Genomic DNA, 19,347 nt, shown 5'->3' on the forward strand with positions numbered 1-19,347 from the left:
TGATTTTTTTATTCAGAAGTCATAATAATGTTTAGACAGTTGAAAATGTATTAAGTAGAAACAGTTGTGTTACATTAAATTGTGATGTCTTTGCTTGAAAGATGACGTTATTGCCATATTATTTGCAGTCTTTTAAATCACCGTCAATGATTAGTCTTTTAAAAACAAACATTCAGTCTCTGCGGAATGTCATCTGTCAAGAAATTTCAAAGTCTGTAAAACCAAACTCAAGAAAACTAATTGATCTGTTGCCTAGCCAAGCATTGTAATTTAGTACATAACATAACAAACTTACTTAATACTATGAAGTGCATTTGGTTTATTTGATACTGTTTGCAAAGAAACATATGTTTTTGTAGGACTCATGCTTATATGTTTACTGATTGTGTGATTCACTGTGGGATTGGATCCCCTGGTTGTTTGGATACTGTATTACCTTTATTTGTGGACTCTGTCATTTTAAAATGGCTGTATAGCGGAATCTGGCCAATAATGGTTTTCATAAATGCAGTTGTACAATCTTGGATGCAAAAACATCGTCGTTCAAGAAATTTCAAAAGTCTATGAAACCAAATCTGAAACAAGTAATTGCAATATCTCTGCTTGAAAAGTTTCTGTCAAAGTACAGCTGCATTCATTGAAATTTTTTCCTTGTACTGGAACACAAATTATTGATGGAAGCATGGACGTGTCCGAAAGAACAGCTGCCATCTTCTTATAGATAAGGCTTACCGGCCAATTATCTTCTTCAGTGCGGATGGTGCACTCACATTGCTGTAACTCTTACAGGACTCGGTAGATTGACTGCCGCGAGTAATGAGTATAGTGGCTACAAATGTAGCGTGTGGACAGTAAGTTGGAAGTGTGGGTCTCAAGGGGAGCGTGCCAGAGATAAGTCCCTGCAGTCGCACTATCCTCTGTGTCCTCAGTGGCTCCGATGGATAGAGCGTCTGCCACATAAGCAGGAGATCCCGGGTTCGAGTCCCAGTCGGAGCACACATTTGCAACTCTCCCCATTGATATTTATGAACACCTGTAAGGAGCTAATGGTCTGGATTTCATTGTAATTTCATTTTTTAATATCTGGTCACAGTATGTGAAAGTAATGTACATTTTGTGTGTTTACAGGAGCCAGTAGCCTTAAAATATGTAGGGCAGTGCACACTTTCCTGTATGGTGTAAAAGGAAGTGTTATCTGAGAGTGAATTGTGACTGCTGCACATTATTGTTATTGAGTCATGTCGTTAACTTCAAACTGCATAAATGGGTGTATGTATTTTTGCCGAAGTGTTACCAGTTAGGAGCTGTATGAACAGCACACTACACAGTGTTGATGGACTGAGACAAGTAATTGTTCTGACCGACCTTACCTGCACCACGAAAATACAGCATGTTTATAAATGATATGTCAAATAAAAGAGCAACTCAAACAGTTTTACCAAGAACCTTATAAATGTTCAATGTGAACACCATTTGTCACATGGCACACATCAAGTCTATAGCTGAGTTCTTCCCAAATGTTGATAAGTGTGTCTTCAGTGATTGTAGCAACAGCTGTTTCAATCTGGTTTCTTAATTCAGGGAAGTTTTTCTGGTAGCAGAGGAATGTACACACGATCCTTGATGAAGCCCCAAAGGAAAAAATTGCATGGCGTTAGGTCGAGTGAACGTGGAGGTCGTGCAAAGCAAGCCCTGTCATTGGCCCCTTGCGTCCTATCCAGTGCTTGGGTACAGTGAAGTTCAACCAATTGCGTACTTCACTATGCCAGTGAGATGGTGCGTGAGATGGTGCACCATCTTGCTGGAAAATGAAGTTATCCGGCTCATCTTCTTCCAACTGAGGGAAGAGCCATTGGTCTAGCGTATCAAGGTAAGAAGTGCCAGTTACAGTAGCTTCACCAAAAGAGAAAGGCCCATAAACTGTCCACCGGGATACGGCACAAAAAACACTTTAGGGGAATCTCGTTGCATTTGTACCACCTCGTGAGGATTTTCTGAGCCCCAGATGCGCACGTTGTGTGTTAACATGTCCACTAAGGTGAAAGGTCGATTCGTTACTGAAGACAACATGATCCAGAAAATCTTTGTCGTCATGAAACAACATTTCGTTTGCAAAGTTGGCATGTAATGCATGGTCTGCTGGCTTTAGAGCCTGTAATAACTGTGAACAGTAAGGACATAGTTGTATGTGTTTCCTTAAAACTTTCTAAACAGTCGACAAGAGAACTTGTAGTTCACGACTAGCCTGCCAGATTGATTTCTTTGGGCTACGAGTGAACGACTCTCTCACTTGTTCAACAGTTTCTTCACTAACTCTTGGTTGTCCTGTGCTCTTCCCTTTACAAAGGCAACTGGTATCTTCAAATTGATTATACCTTCTACGAATGTTATTATCACTTGGAGGATCACAACCGAACTTCAGCCGGAACGCACGTTGCACAGTAACTGCAGATTCGGTCTTTGCAAACTGCAAAACACAAAACGCTTTCTGTTCACTAGTCACCATCTTCGCAACTACTGCTGTCTAGCGGACTGTGGTGCCCTGGTACTAAAAACAACTGTTTGAGTTACTCTTTCATTTGAAATCTCATTTATAACTGTAAGTTTAATGTAATAAATAGTACAAAGTGTTAAAACCCCAATATTCATTTATAAACAACCTGTACTTTGGAAGTGCATGAAGCTGTCCCAGCGCCTCTATATAGAGCTTAGGAAATTGCTGGTCGAAGAATACTTTCAAAGCAACATGTAAGAGACATGCAGACTGTTCTCTGCGATAGTCAAAGGAAAGATTGTGTGGATAAAGAAAAGAATGCGCACATATTTAAGAACAAACATATTATACAATTATACTATAAAAAATTTGAATGAAATTCTACAAAGGTGATAAGTTTAGGACACCCAGATAAGAAATTAATTGAATTAAGGATGCTGTTTTACTGTCTGCTTGCAGAATGATGGAAGAAATCTTAAAACACAAGGCATAGTGACTTGTCTGATGATGAATGTAGAAATTCAGTGGAACTTGTTAGGCACTCTTCTGAAGAAGTATGAGGGGAAAAAGCAAGAGGTGGGAAAAAGCAAGAGGTGTAGAAGAAGAAAGACTGAAATAGATGGCAGAAGAAATAAAATGGAATATACTATGAGAAATTTGAGAAGAAAACAGAAAACAGACCAAAAGTGACAGCATATAAGGATAGCCAAGGAAATGTTCCAGCTGAGGAAAATGTGTTAATGGAAAGATAGAGAGAATAATGCTAGAAAATCCCAGAGAGACTGGACTGAGCTGCATTACATTGCAGTACCACGAGTCTCATAAAAGATATGAGGTTAAATTTGACATTTCTGATGAAATTACAGCTTTGCCACAAGAAATATTGGGAAGTGTAGTGTAGAAATTTGAGGACAGGGTACAAGGGTCTTAGTACTTCTGTGCCCACATATTATTGAAGAATATTTGATGCTATTCCAGTTTTGTACCAATTAGCCAAAAAATATGGTTGTCTGCAATGATTAACTTGTGCTCCCAAAGATCTTTCACGTCTGAGAAACCAGAAAACCCCACTGTATAGTTGTATTATTTTTGTGTGTCAGTGAGTTAAAATGCTTGCATTTTAATTACTGACATCAGAGGAGGGGGATCTTTTTCTTCCCTTGTGACTGCTGAAGGAACACTGATTTCTTGTGTCACTGCAAAGCGATCTGTGTCTTGCGATCATTCAGATTCACCAAACCCAAAAAGAGTAAGACCTAATTCAGTTTTCATGGGAAATATGGCGAACTATGTTTCAGAACCAAAATGTTGTGTTCTCAGGAGACGTTATCAAGCTGAAATGTCAATAATATGTGAGGTGTGCTGCAACCAATACATTCCAGAGGATTCAGATACTTCCTGTGAGCTTTTCCTGTAGCTCTTTTTAAAGATTTGAAGTTAATAAAGTTTTGAAACCTTGCACACAGAGAATCCAGAAAATCTTAGTCCACAGTTGTAGGAACCCCTGCAGAAAAAATATGACTATCTAAAAATATTGGGCAAGAGTCCATGTATTTGGATCTCATAATAAATTTTGATCTGCATCATTTGTAGTCTATTGTAATCACTGGTACTTGATTTTGAGATATGATTTGTAAATATTCTTTGGAAGGAACTGTTCTTACTAATGAAAATCACTCTGCTAAAATAAAAACCTTTTTTCTAGTTTCCATCATTCTAATTATCTTATTACATTCTAAAAGTATAAACTGTGTCATTTTGACAACACTGTGCTTGTATAAAATATACAAATTTGAGTTCTTGCAAATAATGCAGCAAATAATTGGTATATTTGTACTCTGTGGATAATGTATTATAAAAGGGAACAGATGTTGCAGATCTACATTTTCTTTTCTCATATGCATATTGTCTGATCCCATTAGGAGTTGGAATGTAGCCCAGTTGTAAAAGATTACAGCAAGTGTGGTTTGCAATTCTTATTACTGCTTGACCAAAGTAACCAACTCCAAATGAGTTTTACACTGCCCAAGGATGGTGTTGATGATCAGTTTGGCTTTAGGCAAGTTAAAGACAACAGATATGTACCTAATGATGGGGGGGGGGGGGGGGGGGGGGAACACTCTATCACCAGTTTGACAACCTATGAAAAATGTTTGACAGTGTCAGACAATGCAAAATGTTTGAAATTCTCTGAAAAATAGGTACAAACCATAGGGAAAGATGGGTAGCATACAACCAGGTGGGCAGAATAAGAATAGAAACTGAGAGAGTAGTTCCCAGATTAAAAACAGTATAAGAAAGGGATGAAATTGATTGCACCAACTGTTTAGTTATACATCAAAGAAGCAGTGATGTAAAACGAGAGAGACTCGTGAGTGGGACTAAAATTCGGGTTGGAAGGATATCAGTGATACGATTCACTGATGACAGTGTTATCATCAGTGAAAGCGAGGAACAATTACAGGATCTGTTCAATATAACATAAGGTATAACAAACAGAGGATATGGATTGATAGCAAACTGAAGAAAGACGAAAGTAGCGGGGCGTAGCAGAAATGAGATTCATTAAAACTGGGGGCATACAGTAGACAAAGTGAAGGAAGTATGTTTGTTACCATGGAAGCAAAATAATATGATGGATGAAGCAAGAAGGTAATAAGAAGCAGACTAACCCATGAAAAGAGGACACTATTTGCTAAAAGTATAGTACTAGAATCAAATATACATATATAGGTCATGATTTGAGGAAGACAACATGACACCATACCTTTGAAGCACAACGTTGTATGACAATGAATACAGACAGAAAAAAATATTGGTTTATTTCATGACTAAATCCAGTGTTATTTTTTGTCAAACTTGGTGTTATTTTTGTGAAATTACTTGCTATTTTTACCAAATCCATTGTTATTTTTTACCGCAGTTGTTGTCAATATTTGCCAAAGTTGGTGTTATTTTAATGCTGAATTCAGTTGCCAGTGCCATTTTTGTGCCAAATTTGATATAGGTTTCTTTATCAAATACTGTGTTGCTTTTTTGCCAAATTCCATGGTATTTTCCCCAAATTTGGTATTGTTGTTTGCCCCTTTTTTGGCAGTTTCAGTGCTGTTTATGTTCTCACATCGAAATTCATTACATTAGAAATGCACTGTTATTTTAAGTCTATACAAGAAGGATTATACAGGAACCTCAGTCTTTACGAGATAAGATGTAAAAATGCAGTTTTAACTTTCAATAACTATCAGTTACAAATATTAATAAACTACTGGCTTCAGGTTTGTAATGTTTTTATAAGACATAATTACAAATTTTGCAGTATCTCGTAAGAATCCCTGTTTTCATGTTATCTCGCTAAAAACCCCTAATTTTGCTGTATTGTTTTTGCAAAATTTTCGTATTTATAGAAATGAATCGAGGGCCTCAAGAAAACCGAAAAAGAAGAGAATCAAAGGTGTGCTAAAGAAGGGTGGTGAAAATTAGGTGGTTTGATAAGATCGGATATGGAGGGTTTCTCCACAGAACCGGCAAAGGAAGGGAAATGTTTAAATAACTTCCATGGTACTGAAGCAGCCACAGAGGACAAAAATTATATAGGAAGGCATATAATTAGAATATATCCAACAAATAATTGAGAAAATTGGGTGCGGATGTCTCAAATGGTTCAAATGGCTCTGAGCACTATCGGACGTAACATCTATAGTCATCAGTCGGTGCGGATGGTAATCTGAGATAAAGAGGATGGCATAGGAGAGTAAATCATGATGGCCCACATATAACCTGTCAGAATACTGCAGATAAGATCTTAAACAGCAAGACAGTATGGAGAGATACAAGTCCTCACGTCTTCAACAGACGTTTACTCGTATGTTGATTCCCCATTACATTTGAAAATGGTCATTAATTAAATCTGCTATTCTTGTTTCTTAAATCATTGTTGTCATTCTGTAATACTGGATTAATTGTGATAGGATGAAGATTTGTATTATGAGACAGAAACAAACAGTGCCCTCTCCAAAAAATGGGAAAAAAGTATATTTGTCTGTCCAGAACTTCTGTGTTACATGCTGTATGCCAGTTTAAATATCAGCGGAAGCCTGTGAGCAGTGAACACAGTGCAAAAATACATTAGTACAGTACCAGTAGTCACTGTAATCACCCTGTATGTGTGTGAAAATTGTGCTGACTGCAGTAAGTCCTTTGCATTGCATGTGTAACATGAGAGCCAACACACTGTACATACTGGCTGTTGACTGATATCATGTTACTCACTCCACGTAGAATAATTTGTCATCACACCTACCCCCTCCTCTTGCATTGGTGGCATTTGGCCAGCACACCTCTCTAGTTCTCCCCTCAGGTACCAGTAGTACCCAGAGCCCCGCACGACAGCTGTAAACACGTGATGCTACCGATACTTGCATACTGAACTTTTTGTGACTCTACTTTGTGTAGTAAAGGTTTGTTGTGCAGTTTCGGCCACAAAAGCGTTTCTGATCAGAAACTGTTGAATGTAATGTTGTGAGATGAGGAGAGACTTGAATAAATATTTCTGCTGTGACTCTGATTACAATTAAAGTAATGTGTGTATTTCCATTGTCCATGAAAGTGGCTAGAGGTGCACGAGACTGAAGAAAATGAGTGTGTATTTCCATCCTATACAATTGGCACTGGAATTGTGACATTTCACTAGCAAATATTGATGTAAAAACTAACTTTCTGAATTACCTTAAAGAAAAGGATATTTAGGATTTTGGAAAAAAGTCTGCACAATGTTTTTACATTTACATATGAGGGCATTTCGAAAAGTAAAGATAGTTACATCTTATTAACTGTATTATTTGTCATTTTTCGACATAATCACCCCCGTTATCCAAACATTTGTTAAGTCTGTGCACAAGCTTTTGTATCCCACAGTCATAGAAGGTTGGCGCCTGTTATCGGAACCACATTTCAACTTCATCTTTGATCTCTTCATCGTCGTGGAATGATTTTCCACCAAGATGTGACGTCAGGTAACGGAAGACGTGGAAGTCGGTGGGCGCAAGGTCCGGGCTGTATGGCGGATGGTCCGATACGTCCCATTTGAATTGTTTGAGTAGTGCTTTTGTTACGAGTGCTGTGTGAAGCCGAGTGTTGTCATGAAATGAGCAGACTCCACTTGTCAGCATTCTCCTGCACTTGTTTTGAATTGCCCTTTAAAGACGTTTCAAAGTCTGGCAATATGCAGCAACATTAATTGTCGTTCCAGGAGGCATAAATTCCAACAGAAGAACACCTTGTCTATCCCAAAAAACAGAAGCCATGATTTTCTTCGCTGAAATCGACGTTTTGCATTTCTTAGCTTTTGGTGATTTCGAATAGCGCCATTGCATTGATTGTTGCTTGGATTCAGGTGTATGGTGATAAACCCACGTCTCGTCATCTGTCACAATGTGATCAAGGAACTCATCACCTGCTTCAGCATAGCGTGTGAGGAAGTTGCGTGCAAAGCCCGTCCTTTTCTTTTTGTGTTCTTCCGTTAACAGTCTCGGAACCCAGCGCACACACAATTTCCCGTACCCTAACTTGACAGTCACAAAATCATAAAGAGTTGTCATTGACACATCCGGTATGATCTGATGCAATTATTTTAATGTGAGACGTCTATTCTTACGAATTGCTTCCTCCATTCTCCGAAGAAGGACATCTGAGAACACAGATGGCCGACCTGTTCTTTGTTCGTCATTAATATCGGTCCTACCTTCAGAGAAATGACGACACCATTTCGTTACATTTTGTCGATTCATAATGTTCCCATAAACAGAAACAATTTCTTTGTGAATATCCGCTGGTCGCTGACCATTTGCATGAAGAAAATGTATGACGGTGCTTCGCTTTTGGTGGGATTCTGAATCGGTGCAGACATTTTAATAAACACGACCTACTCCAACCAGAAGCAACATTCAACTGCCGAACGACCACGAGGAGAAAGCTAATGGTTCATGGTTAACACCAGTCTTGCCAACTTGCTTGCCAAAACTCTTCTGTTCCTCTGGCGTACGGTGTATCTTTACTTTCCAAAATACCCTCGTACGAATTTGTTTTAATGGTAAAAAGTGGAAGATATGAAAGTAACAATTTACCATGTAGTTGAGGCAGTGAGTAATTGATACACACACCGAAAAGACTGAAACTGTTTCTAAGCTTTTTGATGACATTTTCTTGAGAACTAACTAACCCACACTCAGCTACATTGTCCCAGCTGACTCTATTGTAACAACATTGCAGCTTGAATCTAGTTGACAGTGAAGCATCTTTATATAATGAGCAATCGAAAAGTTTCCATTTGAGGGTGGGGCTGCAGCATGTGTACAACGTAGCGTGACTCCGATGTGGCTGTACGAGCACGGAGATGTAGGCGAGGGATTAGTGTGGCATTCGTATCTTTCTGACACACGTGAGTTAACTGCAGAAATGTGCACTGCTGTGACACTGTAACCAAATTTGTCCTAATGGGACCAGTGTGCTGTTATTCTTTCCACTGCTGCCGAAGGACAAACACCAGTAGACATCTGTTGGAGGCTGAGTAAAGTGTAAGGGGCAGCATAGCTGTTGAAAACCTCCACTGTGGAATAGTGTGCTAAGTTACTTGCTGGTCACAAATTGACACAAGATGTTCCTGTATTAAAAATGTCCTAATACAGAAGTTGATGGCTCCCCGTGTGACTCTCATGCCTTTGGAACATTAAAACGTTGATGGATGTGCAGCGGGTAGTTACAGACTTTTTGACGCAGCAGGATTTGGTGTTTTACCAAAGGGATATCTTCAACTTGGTGCATCAGTGGTATGATTATCTTAATGCTCTCAGGAAGTTTGCCTGTTTGGCACACAGATTCTGAACTATAAGGCTTTTGAATGGAAACTTTTTGATCACCCCTTGTGTGTTGTAACTCACTCCCAATAAATGAAAACTTTTGTTTGTAATTTTCATTGATGCTTGTATTTCTTGGGGTTAAATTTCAACCATACGCAGTATTGCAAGAGAAAAATATTCTTTTGTGCAATATAAGGAATGTTCTGTCTTTGGAGCTACATCTGGAATTTAAAATAATATATTCAGTTATATTTCTAAAGTTCACAAAGTACTTTCACTTTAAATGAATTTCATAACTCAGACGTATAATGCTCCGAAGGAAGATGTCACCATAAAGTTAAGCAACATTTGCGTGACCATCACCACTCGATGCCTTGTCCACACATTGAGTTGCTATCTTTACTCATTCTGTTATTTGTATTCCACCCTGACATTTCCATTTTTATATTTGTTTTAATAGCAGTTGATTGAGGAGTGTAGTCTCATTCACACTTTGGGAGCAGGATTACAACTGAAGACTGACAAAAGACAGAAATTGTATGAAGGAAATGTTGCACACAAAGCTGTGTTGTTAATGTAAGAAGTTGTGAGGTGGGCATACAGCCAGAAAACTAGCACCACTGAATGAAACTGACCGTAATTATTGCTTCATCACAGTTTCTGATCAGATATCGCAATGTTGTACGGTGCCGCCCGCATCAGCTCTTGTTCTTAGAGAAGGAAGCTGCATTTTTTACTGTAGTTGGTGGTCCTCACCTGTGGATGACAGTGGTAACTTTCCTCAGGTAGCTGGTAACTGTGGTGCTTTGTGACAGAAGTGCCACAACTCTGTAGTTTTAATTCTAGTCACCTCCAGCATTTTCTTGTAGCTGGTTACATCTCCTACAGGAATGCTCACTTCTCTGCATGTATTTCCACTGTACTGAGGATCGTAGCTCCTTCCCCTAACGTTAGAAGTAAACATATATTTCCCTTTTAAAGCACCATTTGATCAAGTTGAACATTATGTTCTCTTTGCTCTCACATTCTCATGAACAGTTTGGGTTATGATTTGATTGTACATTCAGTAATGTTCTTATGTGTGTGTGTGTGTGTGTGTGTGTGTGTGTGTGTGTGTGTGTGTGTGTGTTTGTTTGTTTGTTTTTTAGTAACACAAACAGTGAGATCTCCACAGACTTTGCTTCATGAAGACTGTGTGTCTGTTCATTTTGCAGATAGTGTAGTGAAACAATAGCTTCAGAAATTTTGCAATTCTACATGTTGTGTGCTGACATACTAATTCCTGTTCTGTGTAAATATGGTTGCATTTGATCTATATGTCCTGTAAGTAATGTTTCCTGATAGACCAATGGTTTAAGAACCTGAAGTGTTTCCAGTAAACACCTTTTTTCCTCTTTAGCATTTAAGATCTGTAGTTAGTACTAATGCCAAATGTTTAGAATTAAATTTTTGTCATAGTATTATGAGGCACCCAACTTATCATGTTGTTTTGTCAGATTTTCAGTCACTGACAGTGTAGATAGTCTGACTCCATTGGAAAATTTGCATTTACCCCTTATTTATTTATAGTACTTTCAGCATGTAAAAGTAATAAGTAATGAAATCTACTTTATTATAATATAATCTAAATTATTATAAGATAATCCTCAAATATGCACCCAACAGTGTGACTTGGATGAGATGGGTTTGATATTTCGCATCAATTCATTATTGGAAGGTTGGAGCAGGTATTATTGTTCAGAAATTTCCAGCACAACAGCCATACTTGACCCTTCTGAATTTCTTGCACTGGAATATCAACAACATAAGGAAAAGATAGATGGTTATTCACTATAAATATGGCATGTGGAGGATGTAATAGCGCATATTACTGTTACATGTTACAAAATAACAACTGGTGGCCTGTCCATGATGCAGCATGCACAGGAATATAGTGACAGAAGTGGTCATCATTGTTAAGTAAGATCACCTATTCAAATGTGATTGTATATAGGAAGGTTTCCTCAATATTTTGTATGCAATATTTGATGTGGTATGTGTGTTATTTAACGTATTGAATTTTACCAGCACGTAATAGGCATGTCAGTGTGAATTGTTAGTAACAAGAAATCATTTGCTAGTCACTTGACATAATAGAGCTTACCTTTAAATCCTAACTATTATGTCAGCATCAAACATTTCATTACGAACACTGTATCCTACACTTTTGTGACCATTTAGTTGTCTTCTATTGTGTGGATGACTGTTCTCCCAGATACAATATTTTATTAAGTATATTATTTGTTTGATATGAGTATGGTCCTTGGATGAGTCCACAACTTACAAAGAGTTTTAACTTGTAACAAATGATAAAAAAGTGTGCCCATTAGCAAACCTTCTTCATGGTGTATTACAAGAGGTAATCATAAAGTGGAAACCCGCACGCACACTGTCGTTGGTATCCCCCCCCGTCCTGTGCCCCTCTTTTAGGGATGTACAGATGGGAGGTCAATGTGTACAAGGACTGCATACTCATAAAATTATGCAGCACCAGTAAAAGGAATGTTATCATAAACTGCATTTGCTTTTCATACTGTTTGCCGTGCAGTAGGCACTGGGCTGTTTTTCAACAGGGGCATTTACTTCCATCACTGCAATCTTGTTATGTCTGAAGAACTGCTTCACTGAGATCTGGGTTGCTCCTGTCAAAAGAGGCAAAGGAGATTTGCTCATATTTTACATCCACTCTGCAACACCTAATTATTATAAGATTAGCTCTGTTTCTGTTGCATGCAGTAAGATTGCAAACCAATTATTTCAGTATGTTCTGAAAATTAAGCCTTGATGTAAAATATATTTTTGTGCCTGACATTTTATCCTATGCTGTTCCTCTGCTGTTGGTGAATTCCTCAGAGGTGGTGGAGATTAAAGTGTTCGGGGTCTTCCATGTAAACTGCTTTAAGAAGTGAATCAATGTTCACACTACTTGCTCAGCTAGCCAAACTTGCAAACTGTTTATTCTTAACCACACAACAGTTCAGTTAAGTGACCATCAAATTGCTGCCAAAGTCACACTGATGTATGTTATGGAATATATATAAAAACCCATTGTACATTTTGTAATTTTAAGTTATTTTTATTTACCACGTCAGATGGCAGTTGAACCAGTAGTGTAGAAATATCTGTAGTCCTTCAACACCATCAGTTTCCCAGGAGCAGTGCAACTCAGCTAAGTGCCAGAATTGCTGCCTCATGATGGAATGTAGTCTCCGAAACATCTCCTAAATAAATAAAAATTAAAAAAAGCTTTAATTCTAGTGACTGGTTACATTTTGTTTTTCTTTGTGTTTTAAACAGTCATGGACACAACATACCAAATGTCTGTGTGTAAAGTACATTACAGAGCTTGTATGGCAGAAGAGTTTACACTGTTTGCTGTATTTAGCACAAAGTCTCACAACTTGACTAATTTCTAATTGCTTAAATTGTTTTTGTATGTGAATTTCTTTGGCTCCTCCACACATCCTAGAAGAGGAACATTAATTCCTAGAAAATTGATATTCCTCCAGATTTGAACATTGGTAGATCATTTCGGGGTTTGTTAATACAGAAAAACATGTGATTTCTCGATGTGACAGATTAATGCTCTGTCTTTGGGTGCTCAGCCAAAACGTTGTTCCATTTTTATGCACATTATCTTGACAACTGTCCCGTTGCCTTTTTCAGGTGCAGCTCGCAGCACCAGATGATGACTGGTTCAGTTGTTGAAAAATTGTACGCAAAAATGGAACTGACAGCTCATCATAACACTATTAATAGAGCAAAATATGTCTTCCAACATCGCCTAGGGCAGCCTGTGAATACCGGTGCAATTTTACGACAGGTGTCCGGGCGCGGTCAGATCCGGTGGCGTGTACAGGAGTGGGCGCACCGCCGGGACACCCTCACGTAGTCGCAGCGTGCCCTCCCACGCTGCAGCCGCCCCCGGCGCCCCTCCACCAGCAGCAGCAGCAGCAGCAAGTGCTGCCGATGGAGTGTGACGGTCCTCCGATCTCGGGACCCCCCGCGGCGTCGGCGCTGCGCCACTACCATCCCCGCCACCGTCGAGGCCCGCCGCCGCCTCCTTATGCGCCCGGCGAGCCGCTGCAAGTCGTGCAGCAGCCACAGCCGCAGCAGCAGCAGGTGGCGGTGGCCTACCACCACCGGGGTGGCGGGTACGGCGCAGGCGTCGCGGCACCGGTCTCGGCGTACCACCGCGGGTTCGTCCCGGCGGCTCTGCCCCCTCCACCCGTCGCGCCCGTCCCGGGACCCGCCGCAGACGACGCGCCGGACCAGGACGACAGCCCGATGGTTGGCGTGTGCGTCCGGCAGAGCCCGGTTGCCAGCCATTAACGGCTACTGCTTCTTAGTGCTCGGCCGCCTGCCGCTGCGGCGTATATATTTTTTTTACCGTAGGAAAGAAAAACGGAACTGTAGTTTCCGGAGGACGCGTGCGCCCCGACTGTGGCGTGGGGGAAGGGGAGGGTGGACGAGTCGCTGTGGACTGTGCTCTCCGCCACTCTGTGACTGCAAAATCACCTCCCCCTTTTATTTCCCCGACTTTTGTCCTTTAGGGAAGAAATTTGCAGCACTGTGGTGACCCCGTCTCATTTTCCTGGCCCACGTCTCGCGTCTGTCTCCCCTTCCGCATCCTCGCCCTCGAAAGTCTGCGGACGTGCTTTCCTCGGTGTCGTCCTTCCTCGATGTCCCCCCTCCCTCCACCTCTCCTCTCCTCCTCCGACTGCTTAGCCTCGTCTCGGAAGTGGCTGACCGGCACCCTGTGGGTTGTGGGTGTCACTTCCTCGGGTTTTATTTCTCCCGCTTTGCTTCCCGTCTCGGAGGGACGGCTGTGGCTCTTCACTTTTACTCGTTCCATCCCAGATCGACACCCGCACACTGTGCACTCACGAATGGCCCGTTTCTGTGCTTGTGGTAAAATTATTGCAGGAGACTTGTAGGAGGATGTGTAGAAGAGGAAAATATTAATACAGCTTATAAATGCCTCATTACCTTCAGTGTAGGAATAATAAGTCAGGAAAATGTCAAAGAAAGAAACTGTTACCCTTATGTACTTGACAAAGGCTTTTATAAACAAATCAAACTACACACGCTTTAATTTATTCCTCGTTTTAAGTGAAGTATATTTAAACTTGCTCAGAAGCTTGAAGAATATAATAGGTGTGTTCTGTTGTCTCTGTAGCTTGTGAAACTGGGAAGTGCATTTGTGATTTTTTTTGAGTGCCGCTGTACAGTTTATTAACAGTTTTGTTATTTATACTTTGCTGTTGTACTGTTTATGTCCTATGCTCTACCTGCCCATTTCCCATTTTCCTCTCCAGTCTGCTTCTGGAAAACTCAGTTAAAAGCACAACAGGCAACTACATTTACGAGGTCCTCACCGACGAATTGTTCAGGTAGTCGATTTCCCAATTTAGTGCTTTTATTAAGTACTGTACACATTTTTTGGATAATTGCCACTGTCAACAAAGCGACTGAATCTCCTTGTCAGAACAGAAATGAAATCGCATGTATGGAACATTTCTCGACAAGGAATGAACGCGTTTGGATGTGATCGAATGCTGGACTCTGTTCACTGTATCTCAAAGCTGTCGCGACATTTTTAACGTCATGTCGTCTTCCAAATCACTGTTTCCACACCCTGCAGATCCAGATCCAGGTTTCTTGTTCATGTGTACTTAAGAAAATTTACAGGCTCAGTGCTTTTGAATTTTGACATATGTTTTTAGAGTGCCATGATATGCATTTGCATGTTGGAAATAAAGACAGATTTAAGAGTTACTTTCAGTATTACCTGTTTCACAGTACAGTTTTGTTTCAATATTCCTAAGCTTTTTGTGACTACCTATCCAATAAATGTATTTTACTCGGCCGGCGTCATACTGTTGGCAGTTGTTAAAAGGACATGTATTTCGAGTCATCTGTCTCTGTTGTTGCGTACTGTGTTCATAGTGATGAAAAGTTTGCTGAAGCACGGCAGACAATATAAAAAAGAAAAATTGTCCAGAACAATTAATTAAGCAAGCAATTGTGGGCAACAAAATTATTTGTGTGAGCAGACTGACCACTATTGTATGTGAAATAGTGAACTGCTATACATCAGGAAACTGCAAGACATAAGAAATTGTGTTTCTCTAACAGATATTTTCCTTTCATCTTTGGTTACCTTAGTAATCTGTTGTAAATGAACATACAATATCGCCAATGGATACAAAGCTTTCACGTTCAAAATAGGAAAAATAAATCCCAACTCAGTCCTAGCTCTTTCAGTTAGAACTGCACTGGTAGGCTGCAAACACATTTGGAATATATTGTTATGTTCTTATCCTTGTTCAAAGTAATAAAGTCTGGTGTTTTCTTATATTTTCATAACCATATTTTCAATAGCTTCAAAAGATGCCTCTATACTCCTACCTGCAGGAACTAGTAAGTTTATGAAATGTTTATGCTCGGAGGAGGTCTTTTCTCTAACTCCCTCTTACCAGAGGCAGAGATCCCAAATGACCAGTGGGATTTTTTCACCAGAGTAAACTATCCTTGACACATGAAATAGGATCAATTTTGACTATCCCTAGTACTTGTATAAGATTTATAAACATTGTATTCTGATCAGACCTTTATGGGTCATTAGAGTAACAGTAAATTCAGTGAATCTGTAATATGGCTTCACATTCACAACAAGTTTAAAATTAGAAAGCTGTTGTAATGATAGCAGTTATGCAAAGTTAAACTTCATTCGTGCTGGATAGGTGTGTGAGGCTGTAAGGGGTACTCTCCATGAGCTAGTAAAAACCTTCAGAATGGTAGCATCCAAGTTGGTAGCTTTTGCCAGTATCGGTGAACAGAATACAAATGGCAGCATGGTGTTCCCTTCATTCCACAAAATGACCAGTGATAGGCAGATTTTATGGTGGATGGTCAAGTGTGTCTTTCATAACAATTGAAAACTTCCTATGTACATCTAATACAGAAAACCAGGAGTGGTATAAGGAGATGTATGTAATTGCAGGCATATCAGCTGTGAGAGCTGCTAGTGACTGTGTTTCAGAGCTGTGCAGAACATTTGCACAATTTTCTGTGCCACATTGCAAGATTAGTTCGCAATCTGATCACTGTAGTATCTGAATTTTTGTTACTAAAAAGAAAAAAATGCTTTTGTAAACTATTCATCACTTTGACCATGGTACTGCCATACTGCTTTTTGGAAAACCTGCAAAAGTAACTCAGAGTTATCTGCTGTGTGTATTCAGAGGACAAATGATAAATGAGCAGTTGTCCCTGCAGTTTGAAGAAGCACAGTTTGATATATGTTGGCTAATTTGTTATGTAGCTTGTTGTATATGATGCTGTCAGTTTTGTTTCTAATGCTAGCCAATATTGTAAGAATTATTTTCTTGTGACATTATTGTAATACATACTGCTCTGTGCACAGCAGAGAAGTAACAGTATATGAATGCTCTGCACAAGTTATAAGCCACATGATATATTGTCTTACATTTTGTGTTGAACTGTTTGATCTCTTCCCATAGCAAATTGTTATTAAATAATATCTACTTTGTTCCGCCTCTGAAGAGGGTATAAATGATAAAATTGAGAAGACAGGTTTTAATTTCTATTATATTTAGTTAACAGTGCCACACTTATAGTGTTTTTTAAACTTAATTCGGATATAAACTTGACATATTGACCAGGAAATGTATATACTTCCTAGCGGTGTGCTTTACTTCCCATCATATTTTCAAATAGTATCTGGATCACCTTTAGATAAGGTATCATTACATATCTGTAGAGGAAAAAATTGTTAAATGCTCAGTTTGGACTTTTGGTGTTCCAAGGGTAGATGATACTTCCCAAAATTCTAGGGAATATTGGCAGTAACAACTTTCTTATTAGCTCAAGTGCTGTTCCACAGTTTGAATACTCAGACACTTAAACGGAATTTACTCTCTGTTTCTGTTACTGATCCAATGTCAAAACAATGGAGGAAAGATGTATTTCAATCCTTGGATTGTTGTAGAAGTGAAACATCTGCAGATAGGCCAGTGAGAATGCATCATTGTATTTTAGTGTAAGCTTAATTTTTATTAGAATACTCATGAGAAACATAAGAATTTAAATAATGGAAAGAGAAGAGGTAACAACTCACTGTGTAGTAGAGGCATCACTTAATGACAGGACGTAGACCAGACTGAGGATGCTCCTAGCTTTCGGTCGAATCCTCCTTCAGAGCTAACAGAATACAAATACACATAGACTTACACTGCTACATTCTCACAGCTGACTGCATTCTGTTGAGTGCTGATGCAGTGTAGGAGTATTGAGCTGCCGTGCTAGCAAGATGTTGCCATCTGGAAAGGTGTAATCGTGGAGAGTTATGTGTGTATTCTGTTAGTTTTGAAGGAGGATTCATGAAAATGCCTGCATTATTCTCTGTCCCTCTCGTGTGCTTGTTGATGACTCAACATACCAACTGTAAGATGCATAGCTGCCTTTACCATTCCACTATTTATATTCTGCAGAGGACTTTCCATCACCATAAATGTAACTCTCTTGTTCACACACTTAACATCACCCTAACGATGAACTCATTTCGATATTTGTTGCCAATTTTTCAAATGATATTGTGACACAGTGGATCTTTGATTCTACAAAACAGAGAGAATTGCTACATATTAATTTTATATTAATAAATATTTTATTGTCATTACAGTTGAGATATTTAGAATGAAGGAAGCCATCTCTTACTGGTATTTGAAAGTGCGAGCAATTGTATGATGTAGATCTGAGCACTGGCCCATTAAAATATTGAGCTGATGACAATTTTATCCTGCTGTTCAGTGACCAAAATGTCTACCAGCACATTTTGTGGGAGTAGCAGTCAGCTGTTAGTGGTTATCAGTTTTTGTATTGTGAAGTTTTGTAGCTTCAGATGCTTCTAATGTGATCTCTCCTGAAAAAAACTGCTTGTGAATGTACATTGTGTGAGTTAAGCAGCTTCTTAGCAACTGTGGATGTGGGTTATCCCAAAGATACTGTTGTTGAACTTTTTTGCACCATTTAAGCTCTGGTGTAGCTGTGGGTAAGGTGAGCCAGTATCGTGAGAGCCCTAATGTGCAACTGTCAGCACTCGCTAACCTCTCCGCAGAGAATGTGTGTCTGTCTTTGTGAGTACAACATTTGACTTTTGACCTCTCTGTAATCACTCTAAGCCCCCCACAAGTAACTAAACTTTTCTCCCTGTACATTTTCCCAGATTGCGTACACTCTCGTGACATATATGTCATAGTGCTCTCTATAGTGTGAGCTGTTAAGTCTGTTATTTCCATTCCGTTTTCTCATTGCAAGTAGTATTTGTATGTATGTTGTATTGTATGTTAACTGGGGACCTAAAAATGACGGAAAACTCCGTCCCCACCGCAGCCGCAGTTGTCCCCACCCCTACGACGACTACCGCAGTCCACTTCATCCCTCCGCTGCCCCACACCGAACCCAGGGTTATTGGGCGGTTCAGCCCCCAGTGGACCCCCCAGGGAACGTCTCACACCAGACGAGTGTAACCCCTATGTTAGCGTGTTAGAGTAAATTGTGGTGTATGCGTACGTGGAGAACTTGTTTGCACAGCAATCGCCGACATAGTGTAACTGAGGCGGAATAAGGGGAACCAGCCCGTATTCGCTGAGGCAGATGGAAAACCACCTAAAAACCATCCGCAGACTGGCCGATTCACCGGACCTCGACACAAATCCGCTGGGCGGATTCGTGCCGGGGACCAGGCGCTCCTTCCCGCCTGGAATGCAAGTAGTAGATCCAAAGTAACTTTCTTGTGATCTGGAATTAAATGTCAGTGATTATTCAGCTTTCAGTTTCTCTCATCAAAATATGGACTGTGCTTACCTGTGAGCACTTCAACTTAAGTGGTTATTCCAAGTGCGTATACCACTTGGTGCATTCATTTGACAAATT

General features: G+C 39.8%; 1 protein-coding gene across 1 annotated transcript in view; it reads left to right on the forward strand.

The window, feature by feature from the left end:
• Window positions 1–18,396, forward strand: part of LOC126106657 (serine/threonine-protein kinase minibrain) — a gene marked incomplete at its 5' end in the record, with an annotated part of 140,601 nt that extends 122,205 nt beyond the window's left edge. The window contains one exon of the mRNA XM_049913019.1: window positions 13,211–18,396. Within this exon, the coding sequence (XP_049768976.1) occupies window positions 13,211–13,719 (509 nt within the window). The remainder of the gene's footprint in view (window positions 1–13,210) is intronic.
• Between the last annotated feature and the right edge of the window lie 951 nt (window positions 18,397–19,347).

Source organism: Schistocerca cancellata, chromosome 10 (assembly GCF_023864275.1).
Source record: "Schistocerca cancellata isolate TAMUIC-IGC-003103 chromosome 10, iqSchCanc2.1, whole genome shotgun sequence".
NCBI lineage: Eukaryota > Metazoa > Arthropoda > Insecta > Orthoptera > Acrididae > Schistocerca > Schistocerca cancellata.